This window comes from Opisthorchis viverrini (assembly GCF_000715545.1).
Source record: "Opisthorchis viverrini unplaced genomic scaffold opera_v5_141, whole genome shotgun sequence".
Taxonomy (NCBI): domain Eukaryota; kingdom Metazoa; phylum Platyhelminthes; class Trematoda; order Opisthorchiida; family Opisthorchiidae; genus Opisthorchis; species Opisthorchis viverrini.
In genome coordinates, this window is record NW_008751798.1 from 641,552 (window position 1) to 658,022 (window position 16,471).

A 16,471-nucleotide genomic window follows, 5' to 3' on the forward strand; every position below is an offset into this window, starting at 1 on the left:
ACACTCCGACAGATTCTTGAACAGCGGCACTGCTTCCAGCAACCTACAAGTTTGGTTTTTTACTTGACTAGAAAACTGTTTTTGACTTTGTGAACCATCAAACACCATGACAGTATCTATGGAGCTCAGATGTTCCCCATAAGTTCTTGACCCTAATGTAGGCACTGTACATCAAATCGATAGGAAGCTCTCGCCCGAGTTCATTACCTCAAATGGAGTTAGGCGAGGCAGTCCTCTTTCATTATTCCCCTTCAATTTCGCCATTGATTCGATCGTGGAGGAACGACCCCCACCCTCTAACACTGATGCTCCCGAGACATTCTCTTAGAAGTATCAAGCACAAAGACGATACAGCTCTTCTTGGACACACCATCGTAGTGCAGAAACATGGACTAAGCTAAATAATTCTGTGTCATTGTTTGGCACGCAGTTCAAACCTGTCACGTGTAAAGTGCTGCTACAAGACTGGGTGAGCTCGAATCCAAACCCATAGCTACGGATGAGCGACTGAATTAATAGACAAATTTGTCTATCTGGGAAGCTGTGTATCAGTCTCGGTGGAGATGATATCCTCACCTGGATTGGGAAGGCCAGAGCAGCTTTTGTGAACTTGCAGCATCTGTGGTGTAGACGTGATATCAGAATATCCAACCATCCCCGCACTATTATACGGGTCAGAACCCGGCCGCCACCCGCTGAGGGTGTCGAATGACTTTCAGTGTTTCATGGTCGATGTCTTCGAAGCATTGCTCGAGTTTGTTAGGAACACCAGATCAGTAATGCTGAAGTACGTCGGATGGTTCTCGGGAGAAATAACTCGCCCACGATAGATGATCTGATCACACTCCGTAAGTTACGCTGGCTTGGCCACGTGCTCCGGTGTGACAGTTGACCGGCATTCCGGGAGAGTTCTTTTCGCACAACTAGGCGAAGAGTGGAAACGAGCCAGGGTCAAATAATCACTTGGCAGAGAAGTATGAAAGCCATTACCAGCAAGTCACTACCGTCTCCCTGGATGAGGACCCCTAGAAAGGACACATCCAGGGTTAGACACTGTCAGACACGACCCATTCGCGCTCTCAGTGATGTTAGTGCATCCAAGCTGTTGCCTTCAATGCATAGACCCACCCTCCCCGATCTCCCAGTGCAAAAGTTCACTGACACCTGTATTGGGCATCAGTTTATATCACCTACCACCTCCAGTGCGTCTCGATCTACCCAAACTCCCCAAATAATCGGCTAACGAAGCCAGACATTCACCGTTCCTCAATGCCGCGCAGAATATTCTTCCAATGCATGGGCTTTAAGAAGGATGGAAACTTGACGATCGTAGTGCGTAATGACGAGATCGGAACTGAATCCAGTGAGACAACTGATGAGGCGAGGCCAGCGTGTGATGGTGGGGAGTTCCGTTGGTGAAAAATAATCCATTAGTGAAATAAATCATTAGTAAACTACTAATATCTCGTGAAGTTTAGAAGATTGGAACCTGTCAATCCACCTGTCATTTAGCATTTAAAAAAACCATTTCATAGGCTGAAGTGAAGTGGGGTTTATGTTGTGTTGAGAAACACGGCTAGGCTGTAAATTTGGAGTTAACACTCAGCATGTGGAGAATGGAGAGTGACTTAAACCCTTATGTGCTGAACATTTTCCGTTTCTGGCAACTGGGATCATTTAGCACTATTTATTTGGCGACCGCCAACCGCGAGCCAGCAACGGACTCATTTGGGCCATGTGGCTATCAGGAGGGCCTGACTATTACTTGACTTCCTCTTAGCGTTGCGTGCGCCGAAGCAGAGCATTTCTTTTATTGACTAACGATTTCCAGTAGCTCAAAAGGATCCAGCCAATATGACAGGAAGGCTACTGGAAACACAGCCATGCAGATGGCGAAGATGTGAAGATGAATGGAAGACAGTGAAGTAAGCCACACTGTCAGCTCTTTGAATTGTATGCCGAATCTATCCAACTGCACCAAATTAACACTCGATAGTGTCGAGCTAATCATATCTCACTGCTGTCAGAAAATTCCCTAATTTTGAATTCCCTAATTTTTGATCAAGGAAATCAAACTCGTGGTAGTCAAGCTGGGTTTCGTCCTGGCCGAGGATGCGTCAACCACAGGTTTACTTTGAAACAAGTTCTTAGAAAGCACCACTCATCCACACGTAAAACACTAATCATCTCCTTTGATCTGAAAACAGCTTTTGACTCTGTCGATTGTCAGAAACTTTGCTGTTGTCTAGCGAGCAAAGGGTGTCCGTTTCAAATTTGCATCTCCTGTGAGGGCCACTCATGCGAATCCCCGTGGACCGGTACGAGTATACGACAAGCTTTCACCTTTGTAAGGTAAGGCTGCCCTCTCTCACCATTTCCCTTCAACTTTCTTATTGATGAGCCGTCTAAAGCTTGTTTGTGTGCCTGTGAAACCTCGGGATCAAAGTGCTGTCGTTGGGCTCACTCACAGACGTAGTCAACACTGCGCTCCTTGGTCCAAATTCTCCAAGATTTCAAGCTACTTTAAACTAAGTCGGGTCGGCAACTGCTGCCTCTCTGGATGGGGACCCTTGGAGTCAACTCGCCAATGGTTGATGACACTGGTGGACATAGATAAACTGCGCAGTCAGTAGCGCTCATACATCAAAGGCATCTCCTTCGATATGTAGTTCCCAAGTTCCTCGATTCTCTCAGGACAATATACAGTACGAACTAACTGATCATGTAATGACTGACTATATCTCCCGCGCCCTCCCTCCTTTTGTTGAGGGAGGAACCAATCTGGAACCAATCTACCCTTGGCACATGGTACCCTTGTCAGCTTAATCGTTACAGCATTCTTTCACCCCTGCCCTTATTTGTGCCATTTATTGACTCATTCCATCATGAGAAAAAACACAATAAATGACACAGATAAGGGAATCGGCGGAGCATAGCGAATAAGGAAGACAGTAGAGCTGAATCTCACCGCAATCGAGCTCGTATTCAGTAAAACAGAGGTACACAGGATTAGCTGGAGACACAAGAACGATAAAATTATGTTACCTGTGAAGGGAATGGATTCAGTTATTCTGAAAGTTTGTCCGCTGCCGTTATCCGAAAAAGTTGATGACAGGCAGATGAGTTGAGGAGATTGAACCGAATCGTTGCGAATTTCTTCCGGTGGTTACAAGAGTCGAAAGTGATTGATCCTCTTCGTCGTGAACCAGATCTAACCAGAATTGACTGCTGGTGATGATCCAGCTACTGCTCAATTCCGAATGTGGTGTCTAATCCACATGTTCCTAAGAATTCGAGCACTTTCGTTTCAGAAGGTAAACAATCGGCAGTTTTTATTTGGGCAACGTTTCGCTTATGACACAAAAGCTTCATCAGGCCAAGTGAACAGGTCACAGTGTAATGACTACACCAAGGTCTATACAGGATAGACGATCAAGAAATTTCACACCAGAATCGGAGAGCACAGTAGAAAAATAAACAGGCCGCCGAGAAACGCGGATGAACATCAAGCGTTACTGAAAGACTCGGCAATTACGGAACACGCAGTGGGCACGGGACACAAAATAGAAAATGTTGAGGTTCTGAGGCGAGGACTACGATCCACGTCACACAGAGTGATCGCCGAGGCGGTAGAAATCACCAAGGACTCCAATATTAACAGAATGGAAGGCGTAGAACTGGCTAGCGTGTGGAGAACGGACTTGAGTCACTCGAGCTGACACGTTTTGGTCTGCGGTCATCATCTGAATTCCACTTGACCTCAACCCCCCTCAAACTAAATCGTCGGAGCACTCATAACCCCACAAAGACCAGGGAAAATCTACCAGTGGCACCCGAGGTGATTCATCAAGTGAAGCACCCCGTGAAGTGGAAGCTGAAGGAACGAAAAGCGATCTGAAAGAATTTGGAACTCCTCTAATCCATCAATTTAAGATTTTTAACCCACACTAGCCGACAAGAGCCGTCAATTGACACTCAACACTGATCTAGTGTGAAGAGGACTTACTGATTGGCGAATATACACTCATTTGCAAACCAATTTGGTTCTTTCGAGAGACTCACCTGGAACCCAGCTGAATCTCTCGTTTATGATGTTCTCAGGCAACTGAATGTGCTGCACCAGGCCGTCTCATGTTTCAGTCGCTACGATATTTGAAATATCGCGATACATGTATATCTTTGTAATGTACTACTCATAAGGTTGCTATCAGTGGATTTTCAGCAACCATATGAGTAGTACATTACAAAGACTTACTGATTGCTTCCCCGTCTGCCTAATAACCTGGCCAATTTGGTGACCTGTTCAGTTGGCCTGATGAAGCTTTTGTGCCATAAGCGAAACGTTGCCCAAATAAAAACTACCGATTGTTTACCAAGCTTTTCTAAAACGATGACTTGTCAGTCGGTTCCAAACTTTTTCCAATTGATTGAAAACTCATACACTTATTCATTTAATTTAAAACACACCCCGTGGTATGCAACGGACTTTGGAGGTGGGTTTACCATAAATGAGGAAGATTTCCCATGATATCCTGGAATACGCGTTCAGTTGAGTGCTCGGTCCATTAGGCCTACAATCCTTTTTGCTTGTAAGAATATGTGAAATGTAGTATCTGACATGCTAACTAACCGTACACACTACCTCTTCAAGAAAAGTAAAGGGATTTTAGCGTTTCCATTCGTTTTTTTCTACTTTTGTATCACAACACTTTCTGTTTATCGTACGTACTGGTTTCTGGTCTTTTGCGCACTTGCGCACCCATTCATGTTCACTCCAGCATCCACAAACGTACATACACAGGCGCCCGCACACTCAGTAAGCCAGTTTGTGGTATGATTATCGCTAAATTTGAGATCCATTGTTTTTAGATTTTGATGTTTGTAGGACAAACTGAGCTAGACGGATTGTAGAATTCTCGAAAGCAGCTTTGTGGCGCCGCTTCCAACTGTTTATCACAAACCAATCAATTTAACTGGCTCAAACCCGTCTTCATTGGTCCCCAATCCGCCCAGCACCTTCGGCGTCAATCAAGGGTGCGAGCGTAGTACCCAGTAGAGAGGTAATGAAATCTCCAGACAGTTTAGGCAACTTGTAGACAGAGGAGTTACCGATTACTGCCATCTCGCACTTTTGTTATCGAACGATTGTTAGCAACTCTTTTTTCTGGGAAAGATGTTTGAGAAGCAAGTGTCCGGAGGATAGTTTTTCGCATATACTACTTCATAGCTGGTTCTTCAAATTACTGGCCACTGGAGGGTGTGTTAATGCTCTACTAGAACCCGAAAATTAGTCATACGAACGAGAAAACGGGGAGCACTAACAATATCAGCTTGTTGAGTAAAATTATTACAACAGGTATATATGCGAACAAGCGACTTATCGTTTTGCAGGTACAGGTTGATAAATACTGTCGTGTCTTCTTCGCTGTTGTGCAGCCTCACGTATTCCTGAATATCCGTTAGTGAAACGCCGTAAGTCCTGAGCGGCTCTGCTCCGAGTTGGGCGACGTGCGAAGCTCTGTTGTGTTGTGTTGTGTTGGTGTGCTGTTATCCTATATGTAGGAACGTTTGCGTGTGTGGGTGTCAGCACATGACTTGTTACTACCTTATCAGTCGGTAGACAGTCGGATGAGTAACCCTTATGTGTCATGATTTGTACGTGTAAAGGAAGATGAGTCTTGGGATCAAGGGCTTGACTGTGAGCTGTGTAGTCAAGTCAGTCACGATTCTGTGGCGTAATGTGTGTGAGTGTAAAAAAGGACAGATCTCGTGATCTAGCAAGTGTCGGTGACCTGTACAGTCATGTATGTGGCGAAGGGGTGGCTACAGGTGAAACAAGGTCATATCGGATGTATGTGTACGAACAAGTCACAGAGTTTGGCACAGTACGCAGGCATAAAAACACGGCACCCAACAGTTAATATCATCTGCTGTTTTGCGCATTACAGAATAAGTAGATTTACGTACGAACGATTCGGCGAACAGATCAACTGCCATCCGATAAGCCATCAGCAACCATTCGGGATATCCGTTTTGCGAGAATAGGCATCCTAAGAACTTTGGATTGGTTCGACATCTAACCAGGACATATTTCCATCGCATCGGAACAAGGTTATCAAAGTAACTATACTGATCTGTTCACTTTTGCCTTTGTGGACTTTATGGTCCCTTCTGGTTCTTTTTTCGAATATTGGTACGAAGGAAACCTAACTGTCTATTCTGTTCTGGCTCGATATAAAAATTGATATCAGTGAAGACTGGACTTCAGCTTTTCAGAACGTCTGTTCTACTGATGAAAGGAAGAAAGCCATCGCTGCGGAGTTATTTATTAAAAAATGCCAACTGAACAGTTACAGACTATTGGACAGGGAAGCAAAACTCTCATATGCATCTTGTTTACAAAAACCGAAAATCCATCTTCCCTTGAACGCGTCTTCCTTAACTTTCCTAGATGTTCATTGACTGCTCAAATCTAAGCAAATGCTACAAATTGACTCCACAAATTCCGTAACAGATCTCACTTTTCAAAAGATGCAAAGCGGATTTAAAAGAATGCATACTACTCGCATGCCTTCTCATCAGTAGTATCACCGTTACACTGACAGTTTCTCCGGCAACTTCAGTTCGCTTTATGCTGTTTAGGAATAGATTATCTTCCGCACATAACTGAAGGAGTCGCTCCTCATTATTCGTATGATAATCGGCAATTCCGAATGGAAGGACAAGGTCAACATCCTCTCGACTTAATAGAATGACTCGCGCATTCATATCGCCTGCAAAATCTACACTTTTTGCTGACCAAAGTAACCGTGACAAATCTTGGTAGAAGCTGTCTTTCCCAGTTTCACAGCTGCCATCCGTCTATTCGTATTCCGACAAAGGAAACAACCACCGCTTATCATTTCGAGATTCATCGAATTCATCAGACTTCAGTCCAGTAGAGCGCATTCCGCCTTGGGGATAAGCAAAACACGCACGTCTACACCAGTCCCCAGAACTTAAGCAACTGCCCAGCTTTTCATAAAGAAAACTACTCACAAGGTTGCTTAGTTTATAAGTCTCGAATTTGGTCATGAACAGATCTGTCAAAACGAGACATAAACGGTACCCTGCCGTAACAGTGTCCTTCTGCCAATTACAATCCAGGGAGAGGTACCGGGAGTTGTGGAGCGTTTTTCGTATCTTGGATGCTGCATTAGTTCTGATTGTAGTGTGACAGATGAAGTGAATGCACGAATCTACAAGGCTGGGGCTGCGTTTGCTAACTTGAGACACCTATGGCGTCAGAGTGGTTTATTCCTGAATCTCAAGGGACGTGTGTATCAAGCTACAGTACGGCCTGTTTTGTTGTATGTCTGTGAGACTTGGTCTATTTGAGCAGCGGAACTGAGATGTCTTCAGGTGTTCAACAATCGTTGTCTCAGAACCATAGCTCGTGTGAGTTGGTGTCGGCGAATCCGTAACGAGGCAGTTAGAAAGCGCGTCTTCGGTTGTGTAACGGGCACTTCCATTGAAGAATGTGTCCAGCACCAGAAGCTGCGTTGGTTGGGACATGTGTTGCGTATGCCAAACCATCGTTTGCCGAAGAGAGTGCTGTTTTCCATGCCCAATTCAGAGTGGCGTAAACAGAGAGGTGATCAACCCTTGACTTGGCAGAGGAGTATGAAGAAGATCACGAAACGCTTGGGTGCTGTCGGTGCTACTCGCCTTCCAGGATGGGGACCGCGTGATCCTCACTGAACCTGGTTGGAGACACTACAAGATATGGCTGCCAACCGATGTCAGTGGCGTTATTGTTGTCAGTTTCTTTCCAGATTGCCTGAGTGAATGTCTGAAGGTGTAGGCACCTCAGAATGATTGTGGTAAGCTAGCACTAAGTTCCTTCCTTGTCTACCTTTAATCTTTTCTTTACAATAAGGCTTTCAAATAAGTCATGGTTGTACGGCAGTGAAGCATCGGTGTTGAACACTGATGTCATGCTGCCGATGATGATGATGATCGTTCGCCAGGGATTAATGGTCAAGTGGCGCCACGAACGCGGCATCGTTGCTTCCATAGGTATGGAGGTCGCCTGAATGAAACGCCTGACTACCTTCGCACTCCAGTTGCAGGGGACAGTACGACTTTACCTCTAGACTGCCTCGTAAAACGATTTCTCGCAACAGGGGACCCCACTGCCCTTCGGTGGACTGTTCCTCATTAACTTTTCTGACATGGCTGAACTGGGTTTCTGCAACTATGGCCCACAGGATCATTGCAGAACCGATGCCCAACCAATATGATAAGGTGACAGCTTTAGGTTGGGATCCAACAAGTAGTGGGAAGTACGGGAGTATCAGAACGAAAATGAGAACTACTGCAGAGTTGACGTTTTCAATTTTTAGGTTGACTGGAAGCTGCGAAAATCGATATAAAAACGAATACCTTTGTTGGTGGTTCCACTTACCCTCCAATCTAACTGGCTCTTCTTTCGCAGACGAGGCTTTGGAAATGGTAGTGGTGAACCATATATCAGTGGGTTGTCGTGTGCCGTTCAAAGTATGGTTCCCCCTATCCCAGAATTTATCTAGATTTAGGTTGTATCACGCATTTACTCCTATCGCCCAGTCTGTCGATAACCGGCCCTTGAAGTGGTAGTCTCAGACAAACATGAAGTAAATTAGCTGACGGTTGATACACTTGGGTGTATTGGTAACACAGCTGCGCACCAGCCTACTGCGCAGCGGAACAATCTTGCGGTGAAGCAGTGCCATGCGAGTACGCCCACACTTCCGGTTTCATCAAGTGCTGGAGAAAAGTCAAAAAGGGACATATGCATTTCATGCCCACCCCATGGTCAAGGCGCACAGACGACCATCTATGATTAACCGAGACAAAGGAACAACCGCCCGAGAACCTGTGTGAGGTGTTCAATGACACACTGGTTGGTTGAGAGCAGATCAACCAGCAAATATGGTCACAAGTGAATCATGTAAACAGGAAGTTGTAATTGCATTAACGCACAGTTCTTCAGGTCGCCTTTTTGTCTTCTGACTGTAACCCGGTAGCATCAGGGAAGGTGAAGAGATACAACAATTAGATTCTCAGTGCGGAGTACTGGTCGATACATTTGGATCAGGTTCGTTTTCTACCATTGACATCATAACGATGCGGAAATTTCGTCCTGTAAGTGAAGCCAATCTATGCTGAAAAGCCGAGAAGCACTGTACAGCCGTTTCATCCTTATTGGAAATCATCAGCAGTGCGCATCTCACTAAATTCCGAAGAGTCTCGAGCCCGCGACCTCCCGGTTAGTAGTTTGAATACTTAACCGTTCAGCCATGAGCGGATGATCAGCGCCGCTCATCCTTCAATCATGGGATCCACATCAAGCTGTCACACGTGTTGAATAGCCCTCGAGCAGCGACTCATATAGAAATTTCACTCATTCTTCCGTTGAGCTACCCACAGTAGTAACGATATTCAACCCTAGAATCACCCTTGTCGAGCCAAACCGTAGCTGAAAGCTATTCAGCTGGTTTAATAATTGGGATAGTTACATTAAGCAGATGAACACAACACACGGATGGAACTTAATGAGTGAACCACAGTCGCCTTAGTCGGCTGAAGGTCCACGGAACGGAGTTCTAATAGAAACTGGACACGTGGCACTTGCTAATGAATTCGTTTGTGGCCTGGTTGTTGGCGATGCAAGCCTGCTGGTGTGAGCTTAGGTGTGGAATAATTATTTCAAATCACGTGATTCTAGTATGCTGCATTATTAAGGGACACCAGAGGCAATGCAGAAAGTTGTTCACCATATTACTGAAAAACTTCCTCGATCAAGTGGTCCTCGTTCTATGTCCACGAACAGTGCCCCTCATTGTGTGTATGCTACGCAAATCGGTCGTGCTTTACATTAGAACAGGAAGTGGAATAAGCCGCACCCGATTCCCAACTAAGCTGGTTAACCCGATTGATTGATTAATCCAGTAGTGCGACAACCACGGAAAACATTGAAGACAGTCCGATACCGATCACTCATCCAACCAAAGTGGAAGTGGCTTGCTGAAGAACCCCAAGAGTTGATCAATGGGCGATTATCTTGTAAGAGGACACAAAATACACACGAAAGCCGATAGGTCGGACGAAGCAGCGAGACAGAGTGCAAGCATTCGACAAATACACCCGCTTGCATACCAATTAGATTCTCACGGAACACACCCGAATCCTAGTTCCAGTTGCTATGATATTAGAGATATCCCAATACCTTGTCTGGACGTAGCACACTACTCACAAGGCTGCTGAAAGCAACTCGACAATCACCGATCGGTTTCCTCCTTCTTGTGACACATCAGAGTCTCCGTCAACCTTATGTTCTAATTGAACCCCAGTTATACGAAATTCGCCAAACAGGCCTGTTTGCATACCACTTTGTTTTTCAAAGGACTCAAATGAATCCAAGCTGGATCTATCATTTATGGTATTGATCAATCTGGGTTCACGTAGTACATGAGGTTGATGGGAACCCGGTGAGTGCACCTACCTGACAGTCAGTGAAACCGGTCGCAGGTCGTCGATGAGTTTCCAACAACCTTATGAATAATTACATCTACAGGGTACGAGCAGTTAGAAATCGTCAGCTGTCTCAGTGAAGATAGCAAAACAACCTCATGGTTAGTCAATCTGTTTATGTTAATAGTTCCACCGTACCACACTTAGGGTAGCGTATATTCGCGAACCGTTGCATTGTAATTTACTGCAATCCGCGAACACACAGACACACGGATTAGCCTCATCGACAAGACAACCATAGTTCACTCTCCAGACACCACTCAGCCTTTCGCTACACCCGACCTAAACCTGTCACCTTGTCGTGGTGGTCGGACTTTTGGGCTGCAAGGATACTGCCGGCTATGCTAGCTTGAACTCAGTTCCTAAAGACCAACGAGGAACAGCCCGACGAGGAACACTGAGCCCCGTACCGCGAGTAATACGGGGCGGTCTGGAGGTAAAGTAGTACTGTCCTCTGCAACGAAAATGTGAACACAGTCAGTAGAAAGTCGAAATGCTCCCAGGCCGTTCGCTCATAGACATTGAGTATGCAGACGATATTGGTCTCCTTGATTTAGATCCTTCAGAAATGCAGACGATTTCAAATAACCTGCCTCACGGTTTAGCATGCATTTCAGACTTGTAAAGTGCTGCTTGCAGCAGCACTGGTTGGGATCAAATCCACACATGCTCGCAGACGAGCCAACCGACGTGGTAGACAAACTTGTTTACCTGTACAAGTGCCTGTGGATTGCCTGGGGATGAGATCATTTCTCGAATCGGAAAGTCCAGTGCGGCTTATGCTAACCCTCGACACCTATGGCGCCAACGTAACGCCAGTTTGCTTTTCAAGGGCAGTTTACACTGGGGCGGTAAGATCCAAACTGCTTTATGTATCAGAAACGCGGACCCTACGCGCAGAGGACATGTCCTGTGCTGAGTGGAAGCAACCGAGATGTGGACAGTGTACGACCTGGCAAGGAAGTGCGAAAACACTAACCAGTAAACTTAGTCAGGTCGGCAGCTGGCGCCTCCCTGGATGGCGACCCCGGGACTCAACTCACCAATAGTCAGTGACATTGGCAGGAATGGCCCAATCGCGCAGTCAATGGCGCTTGTGCATCAAAGCTATCGCCTTCACTGCGTAGCTACCCAGTTGCCGAACAAACCGGATGTGCCATCGCTTCCAAGGTTCGGCTGTATGTCCCACACTGTCCCGTTTTCCGGTGGTCGTAACTGTAGCAGCTGGAACCAACGTGGCTATGGTACAGAGTTTATAGCTGATAAACTTATTCTGTCAACACCATGTGCGCATTCGTGAAATTTGGCTTCTTGACCTTCTGCGCCTCTTCCAGCTTATCCTTCCAGTTCCCATGCTAGTTGTTCTTTCATTGCGTCTACCGTTAGCCTGTTCTGTTCCCTCGACTGCTAAGTAATGCTACATTGTGGTCAGGTCTCTGAAACACGACTACAGGTGACCTAGGATGATCGCTTAACTGTGATGCCCCTTCGGTTCCCAACTACGAGGGAAGCACTGGCGCTGAGGTAATGTCACGGTGCCCAAGCCTACACAGTAGTCGAGGTGCTGGGTTCGAACCAGGGATCTTCCAGTCAATAAGTTCATACCTTAGCCACCGTGGAATCCAGAAGATGGTCGTGGTCAACCACGTATGCAGAAATCACTTCAAATTAACACAAGGAGGACATCCAACGCCACTGAAATCTGACTGTACCTCATGTTCTACCAACGTCCGGCACGCCTCATTGGTCTAGATTTGTACCCTAATTCCGTGATATTACGCATGACCCAACGTAAGTTCTGTTCGAATTCGTGATAGTATCAAACGCCGTCCCCATGACTTCTCTTCCGCTTTTCTTATGTACAGATACAGATCAATCCAATCCCGCTGAAAATCTGAAAGCTGTCTGCCGAAAAACCACCCTTCCCAAGATGCGTAGGATTACTCACTACTTCTAATTAACCTCTCATAATCATGCATGGTAAGTTCTGTTGCAGTTTGACCGTAGAAGAACTCAAAGCAAACTTGTTAGTCCAAGAGGTTCGGATAGGTTAAGTCCGTCGCGAAACATGCCCTGTAAATCCGATAGTTATCTGTCGTCGTTAGCTAAACTCACAGTACATAGCTGAAGAACCTGCAAAAACAAAGAAAAATAAATAATCGTCCAGCTTTAACACCCTTTAGGTGCCTAGCTTCCATGCCACCCGAAGGAAGCACGAAGAATGGGGTAGTACAACGTCGCCCAAGCCTAGACAGGAGAAGTCGAGAGGCGGAGGTCGGGTTCGTCATGCGTCAAAGAACCGGTTGCAGTGTAGTACACGGGAGCCTCATCTTCAAGATAAGACGAGAAATGTACTTCAATCATTGCCGCTGGTAAATTACCAAACTGATTTTTACCTTCCCCCTATGAGGATTTGTACAGCTGTGCGCAGATTCTCTGAGGGTTGTCTACGCTAGCAGTGATCTCTCTCTTCTGTTCATTAGATAGACAAACAGTCCTGTGGAGTATTCATCATTGTGTCGAAGAGTTCTCTTTCACAGGCCTTTATTTCTAGCCAGAAAGCGAAGAATGCGGGCTGACAGTACCGAGGATCACAATGCGCTCTAATGTCGCATTGCGCGGAGCTCGTGTCAGTGGTAGTCGAGATTTGTGATCCAGATGATGAAGTATGTTCTATAGGCTTGGAAGATGAAAGTCTTTGTTAGTAAGGGACTACTTTACCAGTTATATAGTAGACTTTCAGGATGGTCCACAAGCGATCCCTCCGAATCGATCCCAATGCAGTTGGCAAGCGGGCGAGGCAGGAAACGGTACTAATAGAATTTACAGCAAAGTGCATGTCTAAGGCGCCCAGTTAATAGTTGGCTTTGAGAACCTCCTGCCTGCCTGAACCACCCTCGGTTTGATCCTACCTTTAGATTTCTTGTTTTGGTAAAACAGCGCAAGAATGATATGACAGAAACACTCGTCACAACAAAAATCGACGGGTCACGAGGGCGACTGGCTTGAGTTCTGCAGCAATTCTGTGCAAAAGGCTACTGAAGATAGCCTGGGTGTCATTTTTTAGGGTGCATCATGCGACGCTGGAATGAGTACTGACCCGACAAGGCATGGTGTGGAAAATCTAGGCATCTGGAGGCTCGTGAATGTCTTTTGGATGGAGTTCAGTAAGCGTTCACTGAAGCACACATGGTAAACTAAGTGATGTAGCAATACGGAAGACTAGTGTCGAACTAGTCCGGTGTCAGAACCTGGGGGTAGATCAGAATAACAATAACACTGAACACCAATTTATACCCCTTATTTTGAAGAAAACTTCTCTGCCACGAGAATTTACCAAAGCTGATTCTCAAACAGGGGTTACTGAGCATAAGTCTTTTAGAAATCTAATGTAATAATCGTTCAGCTGTAGCACCTTTTCGGTGTCTAGCTGCCATGTCACACGAAGGAGGCACGAGGGCTAGGATACTGCCAGGTCGCCCAAGCCTAGACAGGGGAAGTCAAGAGGTAGAGGTCGGGTTCGAACCACGGACCTTCCGGTCTTTTAGAAAAAGAAGTCCTGAAGTGTTCCGGAACCGAAGTCCTGCACAAATGGTGTGGAGTTAAACAGGATGCCTAGGTTCGAACTGAACTGACCCCACCTTCTTCCCATAGGATCTGTTCGGTTTTCACAAACGCAGAATGGTTAACTAACACAAGCAACTGAAATGCTGCAATCCCTGTGAACGAATTCCTATGTACGGTCCACCCCATTCAAGGCATCGGTTGATTTCTACGATACATACATACAGCCATTCAGACAGTTGAAGAAGGAAAAAAAGGGAATACCCAAACCCAGAGAGAAAAGTCGCGTAACACACAAGATGTTTTTGCGTATGCTGGCAAAAGACGCCACCAGAACTGTACAATTGTTCATTGGTTCGTAATGCTAAATCCATTCGTATCATTCCCCACGCCACTTGCGCCACTGAGAGACAACTGTGTTTCGACGTTTCCATATTGCGTCCATACCACCACCACTGTAGTACCTGTGAAAGGGAACAATAAATTCCATCATAGTTAGGTTCGCCAAAGGCACCTGAAACTTTGTCTTCAGAGCTCTGTTCTGAATAGTAAAGTCTAGTAGTGATGTCTAGAATATCTGCAGCCACCGACTACCGCAGACTACCGACTGTTCAAGACGGTTTACTGGTCGGATGTTAGTAATCTTGTCGAGACAACCACTGATTGTTCATAGACTTTTATAATCAAGCCCACCCAGCTACAGTCACAATAGGTCCAGCCTATCGGAAATAACCGTGGTAAGACTGAGAACAACTACAGAAGAATTATTTTTGGAGCGCTTTAACTTGGTTTCGATGCACTTATTTTCTGGATACGAATCACCAGAATCATCTTCAGCTGTACTTGTCCTAAGGCCAGCAGAGTAGCCACAGTTTCGTTCGCCGAGGAGCTGGGGAGAAAGGGGCAAATAGATAGCTACGCATTGAAAGCGGTAGTTGATGTAATTGATGCGTCAACACATGGTTGTCGGTGAACTGCTCACTGGGTAAGTCAGAAGGGAAGCTCTATTCATTGAACCTAGCAGCTTGGATGCGTGTGCGCAGAGAACGACGGGGCCATGTTCGTCAGGATCCTTATCCAAGGAGCAAGGCAATGACCCGCGCAACTGAGTTTGCTGGTAGTGACTTTCGTACCTCATTGCCAAGTTATTCCTTGACCTAACCCGCTTCGAGTACTCCCTCCGAGTAGTTGTGTAAAAAGAGCTAGCCGAAATAGTCTGTCGAACAATTCAGGGCAACTTGTGGCGCGTGGTCAGTTGATCTATTGTGGGGGAGTTAGTTCCTACAAGAACCATTAGACCTAATTCAGCATTACTGAACCAATGTTTCCGGCAGACTCGGGTAATGCTCCGAAGACATCGGATGGAATAGAGCGAACCCTAAATAAATGAAAAACCTAGCCGTTCTCCAAACCAGCGTGGGCAGAAGATCTAGCGCGAGTTAAAGTCGACTAATACGAAAATGGATGCCCATAAGGCCCATCCTGAGAAAAACCTTTCACTTGACTGAGACCAACAATCGCAAACAAAGCAACTAAAAATGACAAACGCGAAATACGGAACTTTAATTGTTTCCCTTTGACATCAGTTTACGTGGCAAATGAGTGTTTTTCGCCAAAAAACATTCAGTTCAAGTAGAAAACAAAGCTGATGGCACTGGGGGAATAAGCCTGGCTGATGAGACCGAAGAGGATCGAAACCAGTGGCGGGCTGTCCAGATTTCTTATGACCTTACGATTAGCGCCATATGAAGCAAGGACGTAGTACCTATATTAGCGGATGTTATTGCCGAACAGAATTTGCTCGTCCACGGCCAGATCGTAAGATGTAACCCACACAGTCTCCCGACGCGTCTAGCTTTACAGAACAACGCTCGATTTTTTTAGGGTCACTGAACCGCAGTCCGTAAGGCTTTCTTCGTCGATGGTTTACTCACATTAGGTAAACTGCTGAACATAAATTCCTCAAACGATAGCTACCTTAAGTTAAAACAAGCTAAAGCAGTCTAACAAGAAGTACGGAAATTTTGACAACAGACACCCGTTGATCAAGGAAGCCAAATTGCAATTTCAAGCATTCCTAAACCTGTTCAAAGAAGACTCCTTAGTTGCAAGACAGCCGCAATCGAATCGACTTACATTCCAAAAAGCAATCCACCCATATGAGCAGCGTGGTCAATGGGACTGCGTGCGGACAGAAAAATGGATCCCATCAATTCCAGGAAGAACAAACACCATACCGCACTTTGAGCTTGGAAAGAGTGTGGAAACACTTCCACAACAAACGGGACACACAAGTGAGCATTTGGCTGCAGCAGACAGAACGCACCAAGGACAGCACAAATCCCTCCACTGG

The 16,471-nt window shown here is 45.8% G+C and overlaps 2 protein-coding genes across 2 annotated transcripts in view; one reads left to right on the plus strand and one right to left on the minus strand.

Moving 5' to 3' along the window:
- Positions 1–12,737: 12,737 nt before the first annotated feature.
- On the plus strand, positions 12,738–13,949 carry T265_14095 (hypothetical protein; the record flags this gene model as incomplete). Its single annotated transcript, XM_009172017.1, has 2 exons — positions 12,738–12,926; positions 13,803–13,949. Coding segments are annotated over 2 exons (177 nt in total), but the record flags the coding sequence as incomplete, so codon positions are not given.
- Positions 13,950–14,339: 390 nt separating this feature from the next.
- The window catches only part of T265_14096 (hypothetical protein), a gene marked incomplete at both ends in the record, with an annotated part of 15,802 nt that continues 13,670 nt past the window's right edge, over positions 14,340–16,471 (minus strand). Inside the window, one exon of the mRNA XM_009172018.1 lies at positions 14,340–14,632. Within this exon, the coding sequence (XP_009170282.1) occupies positions 14,340–14,632 (293 nt within the window). The remainder of the gene's footprint in view (positions 14,633–16,471) is intronic.